The following is a 15,981-nucleotide window of genomic DNA, read 5'->3' on the forward strand; positions in this document are numbered from 1 at the left end:
TTACATGATGTACTGAAATATTTTCTATAAAAAAGGAAGAAGAAGAAGAAAAGCAGGAAGAGGGAGAAGAAAAGGAAGAGGTGGAGGAGACAGAGGAGCAAGAAAAGTCTTAGTACACTCTCTTATGACACATTCTTTCTTGAAAAGGTTTTCAGGTAACTACTAAGGTGTCCAGCACAGTTTCTAAATGTTCTTAAAGAAACATCAACTTGAAAAATTTGTACGTATTGTTGTTATGTGCAGTAACTGTGAGGGCAAGAGTGGAAAGAACTTACCAAATCCCAAAAAGGGAAGTTTAATATATTTGACACATAGTGGTTAGTCATAACTATTCCTCTTAAAGAGTCTGTTAATTTTCCCTATTTCCCTGGAATGAATGAAGCAGAGTTTCCTACACAGTTGTGTCTGTGATCCCTAATATCCACCACTGCAGTCCCCTTGATCCATTCCTCACAGCTCTTACAATGTTCGCCTCCCTGCCAGACTTGTGACCTCTGCTTCAGGCCTATTTCTGAACATCCCCAGGTCCCTGTTATGTCCTCTTAAGTATGGACACAGCAACATGCAGCACTTGTTACATGAGTACTGCTTGAATGCAGTAAATATGCACTAATTGCCCATCTGACGGGCCAAAAAAAGCCATTAGTTGTTAGACTTACGTTGCAGCTTCTACTTCATTTTGGGTAAGAATTCATCTCTCCAGCCTCTTACTCAGCTGGTGATTTCTCTGAAACTTTTAGGAGCTTCATGTCTGAAATGAAGCCCTCTCTCAAATTTGGTTGAAATTGGCCGTCATTCAAAAAAAATTCAAAAGAATTGCTGGGGAAGGGAGAGGAGACAAAGAAGCAGCATGGTGTACTATGATCTATTACTCTGATTGCCTTAGAAACTAGGCCTAAAGTGACTGTAAAACCACAGAACAGGAAACATCTGGGAGGCAGAATTTGTGCCTGTCCAGATGTTTGAGCATCCAGCATTACTAAAGTTTTGTCGGCATGTGTTTTTAGATTTAGTTTTCAGGTTTCCTTCTCCCGCTACTCTTTTTTTGCCTCTGCGTGGAAATAGAGATCAAACAATCGCTTAATACGGAAAAATTGTTTACCTGCAAGAAACTTGGAATTTCCAGCAGATTATCCCTTGGGTGGTTTGACTCTCTCCCAGTTGCAGACTCAGAGTGTGATATATTCTTCCTAGAACTACATGGATTCCCATCTAATTCTATCTCTGGCCATAGGTTTCAGCAACCATACAGATGCTAATGTGACCCAGTGCCTCAGCAGGACAGGAAAGCTGTCGTTTCTTCCATGCTACCTCTTCCAAATCTGTGTTCCTCTGTTTTTGTTGGGAATTAATTCAGCATGAAGCTGTCTGATGTTCAAAGTCATGGAAAGAGTGCTAAATTCTGATTTACCTTCTCTTTTTCTTTTCAGAAAGCACAAGCTGGAGCAGTACCACCAGAGAAAATAAAATCACCCTCTCAAATAAACTGTCATTGTCTTTCATGCCTGCACATGTATAAGGATTTAAATATAGCAGAACAAAGACACCATTCAGTCCTACCTTTGGCCTTTATATATATATTTGGTATTACAATTGCTTGTTAAACTGGGTCCTCTTCTATCTGACTGATAATATTTCAGTTGATTGTTATTTGTTGGAATAGTATTGTCCATGTCAAATTTTAGATTGTAAGCTCCTCAGGGCAGGAACCATGTCTTTCTCCTTGTTTGTATACTGCCAAGCACGTTGCTGCCACTCAGCATATAACTGCACTTTCATAGTGAAGTTGTATTCAGTGAAAAAGAAATTCAGCACTGAAAACTGCAAAGATGCTTCCTGTATACAAGTTTTGTGAGTTAATTCTCCCTCAGCTGGCTTTTGAAAGTTATTGAGATTTCCACTGTACAGCAGTTTAAATAAATGCATTTTGTGTCATATCTGTTCTTGGTCTGCAAAAGCATTCATTTAACTCCAGCAAGCTATGCTAACATCTGTAAAGTTAAGTTTTCTCCATCATTACAGTTGTAGGTTATACAAAGTCCTTCACCCTGTCTTGCATTCCTGCTGAAGTTTCTGCTGTTTTCTGTGCATTTACTTATGTCCTACAAGATGTACAAGATACATGAGCGCACACTTTTCTCATCAGTGAGGCACAATCAAATTAGGCATGATCAGAAGCTCACACAAAATGAGAAGAGAAAATAAGGCTTTTTCTCTCCTTTTACACTATAGATCCAGAGTTAACACATTCATTTCAAATATGGAAAGCATAGGTGCTTATCCCATATCTGCCTCCTGCATTGACCATCTCCAATCTGCCTACAGAAGGCCCTTGACCACCAGTGTTCATTGAAGGAGATATCACAGTCCCTTTTACTGCAGCTGTTTCAGTATTCATGGATACATTCATATTCACTGGGCCAGCGAGACAGGGAAAATTAATCCATGTTCATGCTCTAACTGTTGGCTAAAACTTGACCAAGGAGGATGGAGCTTGGATTTCAGTCTCTTGGCCAATTACTTGTAAAGAGATTTATAATATTTGCTTATAAGGGAAGGAAGAGGATGAGAAACGCCCATTGCCAGAATACCTCGTAGCTTCAGAGATGAAACAATCATCTCCAAAGGAAAGACAAGCTATATTTAACCCTGCTCAAAAAGAGGCTGGATTCTCAAGTTGGGATCTCTTATAGTGTGAGTGAGTGTTTGGACAATAATGGCAAATTAAATGGAAGAAAAATTTGTGGAAGTTTACTGAACAAACGTGTACATTATTTGTTCAGGATACATCTTAGGTTGTAGATTGTCAAGAAGGATGGATGAGGAATCAATGCTGTCTACTCTGTTGCTGACTTGTAGATGTCGCTGAGCTCAGAACTGGCAGCTGCAGCTGAAGAAAGGGACCTTGGAGCCATCACTGACAGCTCTCTGAAATCATCAGCTCAGTGTGCAGCAGCAGCCAAAAATCAGCAAAGTGTTGGGAACCATCACAACAATAGCGTGATTTTGCTGGTGTATGAAGCCCTGCTGAGGCCACATCTTGAGCACTGTGTGCAGTCTGGTCTCTGCATCTCAGGGAAAGTGTGGTAGTATAAGAAATGGTACAAAGAAAACAGCTGAATATTTTCAGTGGATGAAAGAGCTGCCTTATGAGGAGACTAAAAAGGCTGGCACACTTCAGTTTGGAGAGGAAGCCAAAGAATTTACAAAAATCATGAAGGCAGCGGATAAGAGGGATGAGAACTGTCAAAAAATCCTGCAATACTAAAATGAGGACACACAATCAAATTAGTAGGTCAGTTTAAAAGAGATGAAAGAGAATACTTTTTTTACACTGTGGGTAGTGAAGTTCTGGAATTTGTCACCACAGGAGGTCGTGGAGACTGACAATGTCAGCAGGCTTACAAAGGTATTAGACAATTTTAGGAACAAGAGGCTCATAAGCCGATATGAAAGCCTGGGACGTGTCCACCAACATTCCTAATTCAATGATTGTGGATGTTGGGGATTATGAGCAGAAGAAATTGAATATAGTGGACAGACCCACATGCTGTCCATATATAGCATTGCCTATTGCTATTTCCAAATACACAGTAACAGACTAGGTGAGCCATTGATCTGACCCATTTCTTATGTTTCTGTAGGTGATACTCCTCCCCGGGCAGATGCTGCTCATCTCACCGGCAGCCAAATTGGGGAGGCAGCCAGAGCCACAGTAGTTCTGAGTGAAAGGCTGGACTTTCAGTGACAGCAGAGATAACAGGAAAGCCAAACTGTTAATCAGTTTGGAAGTGCAATAAATCCAACACATTGACCATGTGTTGTGTGTCAGTCTGCATGTTCATAGTAGCCCTGATATGCTCTTGAGCTGCCTGGGCTTAGCAGCACCAATGTACCGTAGGCTGTGCTTCTTCCCCTGCTGACGTACAGCGCCTGAGCCTACTCGGTTAATCAGGCAGGCCCAAAGGCATTACACTCGAAACAGAAGCACTGGACCTTGCATATTCAGGTATTACTTCTTAAGGGAGAAATATGGCAACCATGTTCTCAAGGGGAAAAATCTGGAAAGCTCGCACGGGAATGTTAGGAATGCTAAATCTCAAATACTGAAGTGACGTGCTGAACCGATCTTCCACTGGTGACATAAGATAGTCTAAGTGTGGAGAGAAATATATGCAAGTGGGATAGTTGATGTTCTAAATGTCACACTTATGAAATAGATCTTTGGCACATTCCTTGGGGGAATACTTCTCTGCATTTGCTGATCATCTTTTCCGCCAGATGAAAGGAGGCTGTGAGTATGCAGAGGATAAACTGAAAGCTAACTGCTGCTCTGTAAGAATGCCCTGCAATTATAGCCATAACAAATGCTAATTCTGCTTACATAAGCTTAACACTTTCTGTAGTGATTTAGTGCAACTAGTAAAAGAATGAAATCTCTTCTAACTACAACTGAAATGATAATCAGTAGCACAAATATATGAGCTACTGACTTAAGTGCTTTTTAAAAGTATACTGTCTATATTGTTTTATCATTTAGTTTTTACTGGGTGGAAACTACATTCAGTTAACAGGGAAAGTCTGGTAAACTGCATTTCATGTGTGTCAGGAAACTGTAGATGCAAAATCATTCTAGTGCACCACAGTTACACACAAAAGAGCATTTTACCTTTTCTGACACTTAAATGTGTAAAATACTTTCCTTGAATGGTTGATGCTGGAAACTTCTAGTATAATGAAACAAGCTAAGAGAAGGAAGGTTTCAAGCTACACTTCCTACACACCCATACATGACACAGGATGGTGGCTGTTTACACCTTAAGACAATTGATTATGAAATGTAACAGACTACTTAGGTTTAAAAGAAGTGACTACAAGTAGCATCACAAAGTAATAAGTAGCTAGGACTAGTCAATGGGTTGTTTTCTAGGAAAATAAATATTAAGAGCACAGCTTTTGATTAACAAAAGTACAAGGCAGGTGTGGAACTGTCAGACCACAGGTAACATAACTGGCTCTGTGATAAGGTCCAGACAATAAGGAAAGGTTCACAAGTGGTTCTGGCATAGGAGGATATGCACAATGCAAATTTGGTGGTTAAAGCAGTTGTTTTTTTAAACTGTACAAAAGAAAAGGTGAATGTTGAAGAACAACAAAGCAGTTGGTTATCACATGAAGAACAAGAGAAAGGAAAAACAGAGAAAGGAGAACAGGGGAAGGAAAAAACTCCTGCCACATTCCCTGCTGGTGTCTCTAATACTCTGTGTGGCTGGAATATGGATACAAGACTGCCTTGCTTGCAATGGGAAAGGTTTCAGTCCATTGCTAGCAATAAAGAGTTTTGAATAACAGGTCCAGAAGGCAATCTGCGCCATGCTGTTGCTTGCAGGAGAGCACTTTTGAGCCAACTTAAGAGGTTTTCCTCTAAGAAAACTCAAAAAAGAATTAATTCACTGGAGAGGAGAGGAATTATAAGGTAGTTTTGACAATACTAGCCCTCAGTCCGCATTTCTGGTCACCTTTCCAGTCACCTCATCTTTCCACCTGCCTTCCAAATAATAAGACTTGCTAATAGTCATCTGTTTACTGTGAGAGTATCAGTGTTAAACCAGATAAGACTATTTATCTGCATGCTTTGAAAACTTCAGAAGATGGGAACTACACTTGATAAATGATTTGAGAAGCTGAAAACTCAAGATAATGATTTCTTAAGAAGACAAATAGAAAGTTTAGGGATTGATGTCAAATATCTCAAAGGGTGTCTTGCTGTTCCTCCAGTTACAAAGTCATTGGGATGCACATGGCAAATAGAGGAAACGGCAACTCTCAGATGAGATTCTCATTTCTAATGAATTACTATCTCGATTTTCCTCTTGAGGAAATACGGTGCAGAAGCTGAATGGCATGCTTAATACCATAGGTCAAGGATATTAGAGTACAAATTAGATGTCAGACTCCTGAGATGTATTCCTCTGCTTCAGAGCATATCACTCATGGTTTTGCATGTGGATCAGACTTTGCATCACTAAAAGCAAGCGAGAACCAAGAGTCCTTATCTCAGAGGAACAAGGAATGAATCTCTCAGACTACCTGGAACTGCTTTACAGTAATCACAGTTTCTTTGAGGAACAACATCTTTCCCTTTCAGGGTGTATGTTTTGCAAGGAATAAAGTTGTCTTTCCAACAAACGGGTTTAAGAGAAGGTGGGTTTTGGTGTCAGCTTGGCCAAAACCATTTTTGACTGCAGACTATTCAGTTAATTTCTTTACACCTTACTTTTCCCATGAAAGTGATAAAATACTTGTGATACAAAATTTATGGGAATAAAATCAAAGTATCAACAGAATGTCTTCTGCTTACCCTTGTCTGATTGTGCAACTCCTTGGTCAAAAGATGAAAGTAAAACTGCATCCTCTTTCTTTGAAAAGGTTATGTGCTTCTGAGTAGTTGATTCCACATAGGCAAAAATGTTAATTTCTACATTTTTCTGGATTATTGTTATCTGTCAGTTATCATAATTGTTCTCCATTACAGCATGTCTTTACTGCTTTCCAAGCATTTCTTCACCTAAGTCTACCACTATGCAGCCTACAGAATAAATGGTTGATAAAATGGACACCTTTCCCCAGTGTTGTTCACCGGCCTAGACCAGAATCAGGGTTGAAAAAAGTCTTTTTGGAGATTTCCCCTAAAAATTACCAGCTAGGTAAGTGGCCCCTTTCTCTCAGAACTTAAGCATATGTCTACACACATGTATGTCACAAGGTCTCCTCTAAAGTACATGCATGTTTATAGCCATTCGATCGAAGTCAGGGTCGTAGAGGTTACACATTTACTAAGCAATATATTTTGAAGATGAAGAGAACTTATTTGGGGTTCTTAGTTTACTGAAAAAGTTAACATGTTTCTGAAACTGCAGAAGCTAATTCTTTGTTATGTAACTGAGAAAAAAGGATGATAAAATGCCGCCATTGCACCCCACTAGCTAGCTGTGGTTTTGGTGATAGGTGTGAAAATCCTAAAAAGGTCATTATCATCTCTACTTTTTCAGAAATGTAATCCTTAAGAAAAATGTGAGTCAAGAAAGTAAAGCCTAGAGGCAGAAAATGCCAGAATCTAGAAGAACGTTTATTTTTTCTTATCTGCTTAGCACCCAAATGGTGTTGGCAGATGCAAGACCAAACAGAAGCCCTGCCTGGGATGGTTTGTTGTCTCCCTGGGCCCGTCAACGATCCATCTAACACCCATATACATTTTCCTATAGAAACCCATGGCTGCGTGCTTATGTGTTCCTTCTGCTTTCACCTCATCCAGCTCGGCATCTGCCTGCTGGGGACCAGAGAGTCCCTGTGCACCCGCTGAGTCAGCCGTATTCCCCTCTGACGCAGCAGGACAGGATTCCTGGTCAGGTCAGACTTCCTTGATCCCAGTCAGATATCTGAACGATATCACGAGCTGCAGAGGAGTCTGAAGGAAAGTTCCTCTGAGCACAGATACTAGGCCATTTCTTTTAGATTTAAAATAAAAGCTATCTTGTTGCTACTATAAACAGCTATAACACAACTCTAGGCTAATATTACCACATGCTGTAATCAACCCCCAATAACCAAAATATGCACGCTCCTGACAACCAAAATGTGACAATGGATTGTATGCACAGAGAGCTGTAAAACCCCAGGAGGGAAAAACACCCAGAAGGATATAGTAAGGTGATAATGGGCTGATAAGTCCAGATAGTGCTGCTGCAACTCAGCAAATGGAGGGGACCAATCTGACCGACACGGGAATTTGGAATTCCCCGAGCCCATCAGCTGGTCTGAGTCACTTGCCCGAGGAAACCACGATCTAGTTCCTGCAAGCTTGCCAAGTGGCTGTGGTTCTGTAACTACTTGCATGCCTAGATATTAGCCCTAGCTTGGTATTATCAGATATCTGGGTTTATTGCTGTTTTAACTGCAACTGTGATAATATTTGTTTGCTCTTATTATTATTCTGTAATTTGAAGTAAACTAGTTAGCTTTAGACTGCTAGCCTTGGTGTCTGATATTGTAGCCAAAACCACTATTGCAACCAAACCTTTCTGTACAACAGCTCACAATAGCAATGTTCTGTAGTTTAAGCTTGGCACAAGCTGAACAGTCAAGGCTGATTCTCATTTTTTGACCAGAGGGACTTCATCTCTCCTGCTGCACTGAGGCCACTCAGCTGTAATCACAAGCTGCCTTTCCTTACCTGCAGGGAAAGCCAAGGCACAACCAGAAGACGATCAGGGAGCCTGACCAATAAGAGGGAAATATAAGTATATGTGGTATGAGGATGGCATTTTAGAGTTCCAGGGTTTTTGTTTTAATTTTTCTTTCCTAGAATAAAAAGAAATTCAATGGGAGATTTCTATAAAAAGTGTTCACCCCTCTCCATTTTCGTTATAACTTGCTGTGAAGAGAGAGGAATATCTCCCATATTTCCCAGTCACTTGCACATTGACTGCATTCAGCTTCTCATCTAGCCAGTACTCAGCTGTGCACAGGCATCACCAAGCATAGGGTATCAATCACATCTATCTATGTTCTCTTCACCACAGCATCCCAAACAAACAAACGAATATGTAGCAAAAAAAGTCAGCTAAGAAAATCTCATTTGGAAAGACAGACTGAATTATCTTTCTTGGTCTTCAGTCTTCAGTCATCAATCTTCAGTCATAAAGGATTGCCGCCTGATATGCTTGAGCTTATAATGTTATCCAGGGGGAGATGCCAATAGTAGACTCTGAGGGATCATGTTAATAGGAGAGTCCCAGTGAGCACAGGAGATAATTTACATTATAAATACTGAAATACAGAGGAGCTGGGAATGTGTAAACATAGCTGTGACAGTTGTTGTCAAAGCCAGAGCACCTGATTTCCAGCTGACTGTCCGCACAGAGCTATTTCTATGGAGCTGCTAGCAAAGCACGGCTGCTTCAGCTCCACTGACTTTAAAGGTGGGATACTGGATGAATTCCATTTTTTCTGTCCATCCCCATTTCTAGCTTTCCAAGGAATCTTCTATTCTTTCTGACCTTGAAGCTTTACAACATTTGAGTAGTAAAGCTAGAAGAAAATCCGTTGATGTTTCTTCATAGTGGCCTGTCACGCCTGAGGAACATCTGTGCCTGCATGTGTAACAAAATCCCCTTCCAGCACCTATAAGCTCATAGGGGACAGACCAGAGCAGCACGCCAAGCAACTGGACAGCTCCGCTATTGCCGTTCCTTATCCTTAAAATCATGTTACCATGATAAAATCATCAGTCCCAGTCAATGCTCCTAGTGCAGAATCGCTCAGTAATAAAATCTGAGGGCAAACCAAGCCTTGCTCCTCAGCCTGGCTGAAGCCACCTCCTGCAGAAAGCCTCCAGCTCTTTGCCATGGTGGCACTGGGTGGGACCAAAATTAGCCAGAAAGTGTCCTTTTCTTTAAAGCGAGCATGTCAAAAGTCAGTGCCAGGCTCCCCCTGCTAAGGCCTGGACTGATAAGAGCATAAAAATACCCAGCGCAAAAGGGCATAATCTTTAAATAGGGAGCAACCGGTTCTGGTAGCAAGAAGTCTAAATATGCTGAAACTCAGTAACTAACACCGCATACTTGCAGGTCGGAGACTTTGCCCAGCTCCACAGCAGTGGACAGCAACACTTAGCAAGTTCAGGCCCCTGCTGGCAGCCTCTCCCACCGCGCCGTGGGTGAGCTCGGTGGCTCTCGGGCTCGCCTGGCCACTAGGCAGCACAAGCACACTGGCTGCCTTCCTCCCTGCTGCCCAGCCTCTGTCCCCTGGGGTGTTTCTCTCTCTGTCGCTCTCTCTCTCTCTTTTTTTTTTTAACAAAAGCAAATTGTCTGCACGATAAGCTCCAAACAAACAAATAAAGCGGATGCATCCTCTTCCAGCATCCCCCCGGCAGGGGAGACGATAATCCCCACGGCAGGAGCCCCAGCTCATGTGATGGGCACAGCAAATAGCAGGGCCGTGTGTGGGGTGGCCTGCTGGAAAGAGCTGGGCTGCTGGGGGCTGCTTCTCCGGGGCTCCCACAGAGGAAAGCTGTCCCAGCCCATCTAGCTAATTTACCAGCAGCATGTGAAAGCTCGACACTAACTTACTGCTGTTTCCTACCTGATCTGGTGCAGAGGGAAGAATAAGCAGGGAAAGCAAGAAAGTAAGCAGAGGCAAACTCGCTTTGGGCTAAGAAGCAGCTGCTGGAGTCACTACGTGAGTGATGCCTGGGAGTCAGAGGTGGAGTACTGGGTGATAGCAGATTTGGGCTTTCTGTATGCTGCAGTCCTCTTCCGTAAGAATTATACTATTGCTGGATTTTAATGACACGGTGTGCTGCATTAATATTGGCCGTAGCCAGCCTAAATGGGTATGGTACAGGCGTCATGTGCCTCTAATCAGATTTTGCTGAAAGCTTAGAGTAAGTAAAGAGAAATGATATTCAACTTTTAACCAGCCTTCCAGGCTGTTTTCAGCGAAGTGGCTGGTGTGGCCGATGGGAAATCCCAGGAGACGCTGGAGAAGAGGTGCCTGCCGGGAGCTGCGGGACCAGCAGCTGCCGGCTCAAGGTGGGAGAGACCCCCATGCCGAATGCTGGCATGTGGGCGACGTGCACCGCCAGGCAGTGGCAGAGGTGTCGGAGATCCCTCTGCCACAAGCCCCATACGTTCATGCCTAAAACCGCAAGAAGAGTAAGTGGTGGGAAGGTGGGCAGGAGAGCGGCAGGTCAGGTCGAAAGGCCTTGAAGAACAGAAATGAGCTGAAATTCAAGAGTTTGGAGTATCCACATCACGCACTTTGGGGACAAAGAAGGATTTCTGCTGTAAGCTGGGAGCTTGTGTCTTGGGAACAGTATAGGAGGAGAAAGGCTTGTGCACACTGGTTCATCTTAAATGGACACAAAACTGTAATGCAATGCAACCGTGGCAAAGAGAAATGTGATCACTACATGTATCAGAGGAGCTATTTTCGGAAGCGAAGTGAATACCAAGTAATGTTGCTGCATAACACCATAGTGGCACCTCATTTGGGATACTCCTTAATGTGTGACCCCCCTCTTCCAGAAAGGATGAATTCGCACTGCAAGATCAGGGAAAAGCTATTACAGATATCAGGGCTGGGACTGTCTAATTTACAAGAGGAGGCTACAGGACCTTGGTTTGTTTAGCCTAGCAAAATGGATGAATATTGATACAGTTGTTTCTTAATCAGGGTCAGAAAAAACATGAAGTAAAGTTGGAGAAGAAACTTAACCTAGAGGAAGGGGAAATATGATGGTTTGGCAGATGTAGACTGTGCATCATGCACTACAGGCCGTGAGGAATTGCATGCAAAGTAAAGCAAGGAGAAATTATGACTGACAGTAAGACGATGTATACTGAATATACAGAACAGGTTGTTTGGCATATCGAAAGACAGAATCTCAGCACTTGTATTTCCAGGAGGAGAATCTGAAAATGAATGAGTTTTCTGTGTAGCAATGCAGACAATATTTTGCAGGACTTTGCAAGGTAGCTGGGAGCTTCCCTTGAGAAACTTGCTGCTATTAGCAACCAGGGTTTCACTGATGGAAATCTGTTATCTAGGGCTGTCTGTAGTATTATCATTTTATAGGGGTAGCTGAGGAGAGTGAATTCAAGCAATACTATATATCCTTAGTAGTGTATTCTGCACTACTGCTGTTACAAACATATTTTACCCCTCTAGTGATCTTAACATGACTGTTTCTCTTCCTAATGTCAGCACCAACATCTTTCCTCAAGTGACTCACGCTGAAAACATAGGTATTTTGGTGCACGACATCTTAAAGGAGCGTGCTGAGGTCTTGCCTCTGATGTTCAGACAACGCGACAGCCTGGCAGACACTTGATCCCCACCAGCTTCAGCAGGTGGGATTCAGAAATGTGTGCTGATATAATCTCCTCATGAAGGGGCGTTTGGGTTACAGACAGGCCCATCTAACAGTTGCGCTCAGAGCCTGATGGGGCTGCAAAAGCTGGCGGCAGGGTGTTTTGACATACCTTAGATGAAGGTCAGCAGCTTTTAAAGGACGATGTCTCAGGTGGTATTTTTCTTTTCCGAATTAGAAGCGAAGCTGGGTAGAAACCCAGCGAGTGCCTCTGCCCCACCTGGGGCGGAGGTGAGGGGGCCTGGCGCATCGGGAGCCGCCGCTTGGCGCAGAATCCGTGCCAGGTGCTGCAGGGTCGTCTGCTGCTTGGTCCAGACCCAGCGCACGATTTAGAAGTCGTGGTAAACAGGCGCACAGAGGCCAGCAGCCTTGAAAGCATTGTTGCAAGTGCTGCATTAAGAGATTAATCATTGAACAGGTGGTTTTAAGCTCTGAACATTGACTTGTCGCTTGTGTTGATTAAGCCTGTGTCAAACAAGGAGATTCTGCAGGACATGGCTGTGAGATACGTAACGCTCGCTGTTACAGGCCAGAACACAGCAGGAAAGGGCTGTGATAACCAAATTCTGATCCAATTACGGTGTTATCAATTATCAGCTACTGATGTCTCAAATTAGGCGAATGGAAAAACACTCCTGAACTGTGTGTGCCTGGCAAATTCGCCCTAACCTAGAGGAGACAAGTAAAGACAAGTCCGAGAGGGCGTTATACTTGTTGACACATAAAAAAAAGTGCTGATATGCCCATCAGACTGCAACCAAGGATGGCAGAAAACTGAAGCGCTGGAACTGGTCAGAAGAACTTGTTTGTAAACGGAGTTGTCAGAGGGAAAATGTGAATGCAAAGGGGAGCAAAATGCAAGCATTAGTTAGGAGTGAAGCTCTTAACTTTAAGTAACAAGGCTGGCTTGCAGAAAAAATCCCAGAGGCCATTTGGGCAAAAATAATGACCCCGGTGACTCTTTTTTGATTAGTCAGTTAAAATCTTTTGTATAAGTCATTCCTTCTAAAGAAGTTTTATTGAAAATAAAATGTTTCACAACAGCGAAGATTAATAACCTTTTTGAATTTTTATGAAATTTTATAAAAGGCGCTATTTTCTTTTAAATCAGTATTTAACAAACCTTTTTTTTAAAACAGCAAAATCAAGGGAAAACCTTCAAAAGAAAGCCAGAAGTAATGCATTTCTTGCAATTTCCTCTTTTAAGACTCCAAACATTTTCCAGTAGGCTGAAGTAATTTTATTTCAATTAGAGTGTTATATTTTTGAGCCAGCTCTATTCGTTGTGCATCCTTCCGCTCCTGAGTGAAGGGCCTAGCTGTCAGTTCCCCAGCATGAGGGCTCTGCAGCCTCCGGGCATCTCCTGGCAAATGATAAGGGTAACGAAGAGACATACTGTTTAGTTCCTAGGCTCATGTCAGTTGGTGTACAAGAAAATTAGTGTTGTTTCCTACTCCTCATAAAGAAGAGAGATGGGTATGCATTAGTCCAACTGCTATTTTGTCTGTCTTGTTGTTGTGGCTTACAATAATGGCATGAAAGCTTACTGGGCAATGTGTAAAAATATTCTAGTATCAAGGGAAATGAGAATGTAGCTGGATGGTTTTGTTTTCCTTAGGGTAGTAATGGACTTGACAGTGGAGCAGCTGACTTGTAAAGTAGGAAAGTGGTAGACTTTGATAGATGATCCTGAAATAGTCACTTCATATTAATGTGCTGCGTAGTAGATTTATTGCAGAGGGTATGGGTTAGTGTTCAAAATATAGTAGAAAAATGCGGTCTGTACCTTTACATATATACACACACACTCAGAGATGTGAGGAGAAATTGCTTTTAGAAATATAATTTTGCTAAATGTCAAGTGTTTTTTGTTTGGGAAACATTGTGCCCTAGCTTATTCTAACCTTAACAGTTCACATTTTTTCCAACATTTCAGTTAAGAAAAAGGAGAAGAGGAAAGTCCAGAAAAATACAGTGCTGGCCACAGCACCATTCATAAGGATGTGTGCAGGGCTGCGGGGCTGGGCAGGATTTTCGGCTTTCCGCTGAGCCCCTGCAGGTGGGGAGTCGGTGCCTTGCCTGGGGCCATCGGGCTCCAGCCCCCTGCAAGCCGGGATGGCCAGCCCCTGCCATGCCTGGAGGTGGCAGAGACGCCACTCTGCAGGGCCCCGAAATCCTCCTGTGAAACATGGGTGCGTAGGTGCCACAAAATCAAGCGGGAGCTTATGGATGTGTCCGAGGGGACATGCTGGCATTTGGTTAGTCTGGCTACATGCAGCGTTCGGTCCCCGGCTTTCAAGAAGTCCACATGGTGTGCTCCTGGGAAATAATCTGCGGTGTCTTGAAATTTCAGTGGCTTCTCAGTTCTTCTCACTCTTTCTCTCCCCCCTTTTTTTTTCAAAGGGCATTAAATTGTCATCAGTTTAAAAATATAACCTGCCAGTCATCCACCCATACCAAAGAAGACAGATCTAGACTTGCTAGATCTGAAGTTGCTGAGCTATATATTTTTGAAAAGTTCTGTCATTAAAGATCTTTTTAGACATCTAAGCAAGTGCATCAGCTTTTTTTTTTTCCCCCTAATGCCTTTTTCTGTGATAACTAGTAGCATGGGTTCATAATCACCTTCCTACCACTCAGAATATACATGCTTGTGCAACACTATGCACTTACAAAATTTTGGGGAGGATGGAAATACAGGCATTCAAATTTGTTCCTTTAAGTGGAAACCTTACCCGAAATCTTAACCTGATAACTGAGCTAGAGATACTGCAGTTTTTAACTATGTAAAGAACTGATGGTTTTGTAAATCTATTTGTATCTAATATACATAATTAATATATATTTATATGATTATTTTATATAAATATTAATATATTTACTTATACTTAATAAGTTCAATACTGATGCTTCAGATTTACATTTTTCTAAGGCATTCATTATGCATTGCTACAACGCCATATGTTTTTGCTGCATTTTATTTATCTTTAATTCTCCTATAGAATTATGTGGTCGCTACGCAGACCTGCAGCATGCCGAAGCAGTGAGGTTGCTATGGGTACCCCATGGCCATAAGTGCAGGGGCTCTCACAGTCCAAGCGGCCTCTGACCGCTGTTTAATCTGTACAACAAAGGCTTTTCTGTGCTCAAGTGGGCACTGGAAGGGAGGCTGATTGTAATATTAGCATTGACACATTTTTGAGACCAAGGACCAGAGGGGGAAAATGTAAGTTTGACATACTTAATTACTCTAAAACTCTTAAATAATATTAGCAGAAGGACTTTGTGTCTTTGGTATCTGTACATATCTGAATGTCCTTGTTAGGCAAAGCTCTGAGCCAAAGCTCATTTTATTGAGCCATGCATGTTGAACCTGCTGAATTAACCAAGCGATAATAATTTATTGAGGTAAATGTTACGGAATATGTTTTGCAGTTGTTAATGTGAGGACTGTGCCCAAACAAGAAGCTTCTTTTGCTCTTAATTACAATTCCATTTTTTGAATTCCACTGAAGGGGAAAAAGCAGAGAGTGGATTAAGTTGTCAACAGAAAACAAGGATGGATATGTTTTTTACTCATATGTGCTTCATTGTACTGTGCTGAAGATTAATAAGCTTTCTTAGCAGAGGCTTTTATGTGGCAGATGGGCGAACTTGCACGCAGAGAGTTTCCTGCTCTGCCCACCCAAAGCAGCATCTCGGTGGGAGCTCGCAGGGGTGCTGACACCTCCGTTTGTGGTAATGTGTCTGACGGGGAGGCACAACACACCCTGACCCGGGCTCATCACGGTTTTGTTCTTCTGGAAAAAGGGGGTTTGAGAGGGAAAATATAAATTGAAGAAGGGATAAAAAGCTTATAAACAGAGCAAGTAGAGAATGTCTGTGAGAATTTTGAAAATTTTTTTTAATGATAAAGCAGCATCTTTCAGAAAAAAATATATAAATATTTAACTGAATACTGCATACACTCCCATGGTATCTGTATCTTCAAGTGAGTCTTTCATGGGTCAGAGTTGGAAAAAGGGCTAAATCTAAACAAACAGTCCTGC

At 42.2% G+C, this 15,981-nt stretch overlaps 1 protein-coding gene across 1 annotated transcript in view; it reads left to right on the forward strand.

Moving 5' to 3' along the window:
- LOC112996150 (SH3 domain-binding glutamic acid-rich protein-like) overlaps nucleotides 1–1,896 on the forward strand; it is a 57,110-nt gene extending 55,214 nt beyond the window's left edge. Inside the window, exons 8-9 of the mRNA XM_064525210.1 lie at nucleotides 36–155; nucleotides 1,431–1,896. Of these exons, the coding sequence (XP_064381280.1) occupies nucleotides 36–113 (78 nt within the window). The 3' untranslated portion in view covers nucleotides 114–155; nucleotides 1,431–1,896. The remainder of the gene's footprint in view (nucleotides 1–35; nucleotides 156–1,430) is intronic.
- The last annotated feature ends 14,085 nt before the right edge of the window (nucleotides 1,897–15,981 follow it).

This window comes from Dromaius novaehollandiae, chromosome 1, assembly GCF_036370855.1.
Source record: "Dromaius novaehollandiae isolate bDroNov1 chromosome 1, bDroNov1.hap1, whole genome shotgun sequence".
Taxonomy (NCBI): Eukaryota; Metazoa; Chordata; class Aves; order Casuariiformes; family Dromaiidae; genus Dromaius; species Dromaius novaehollandiae.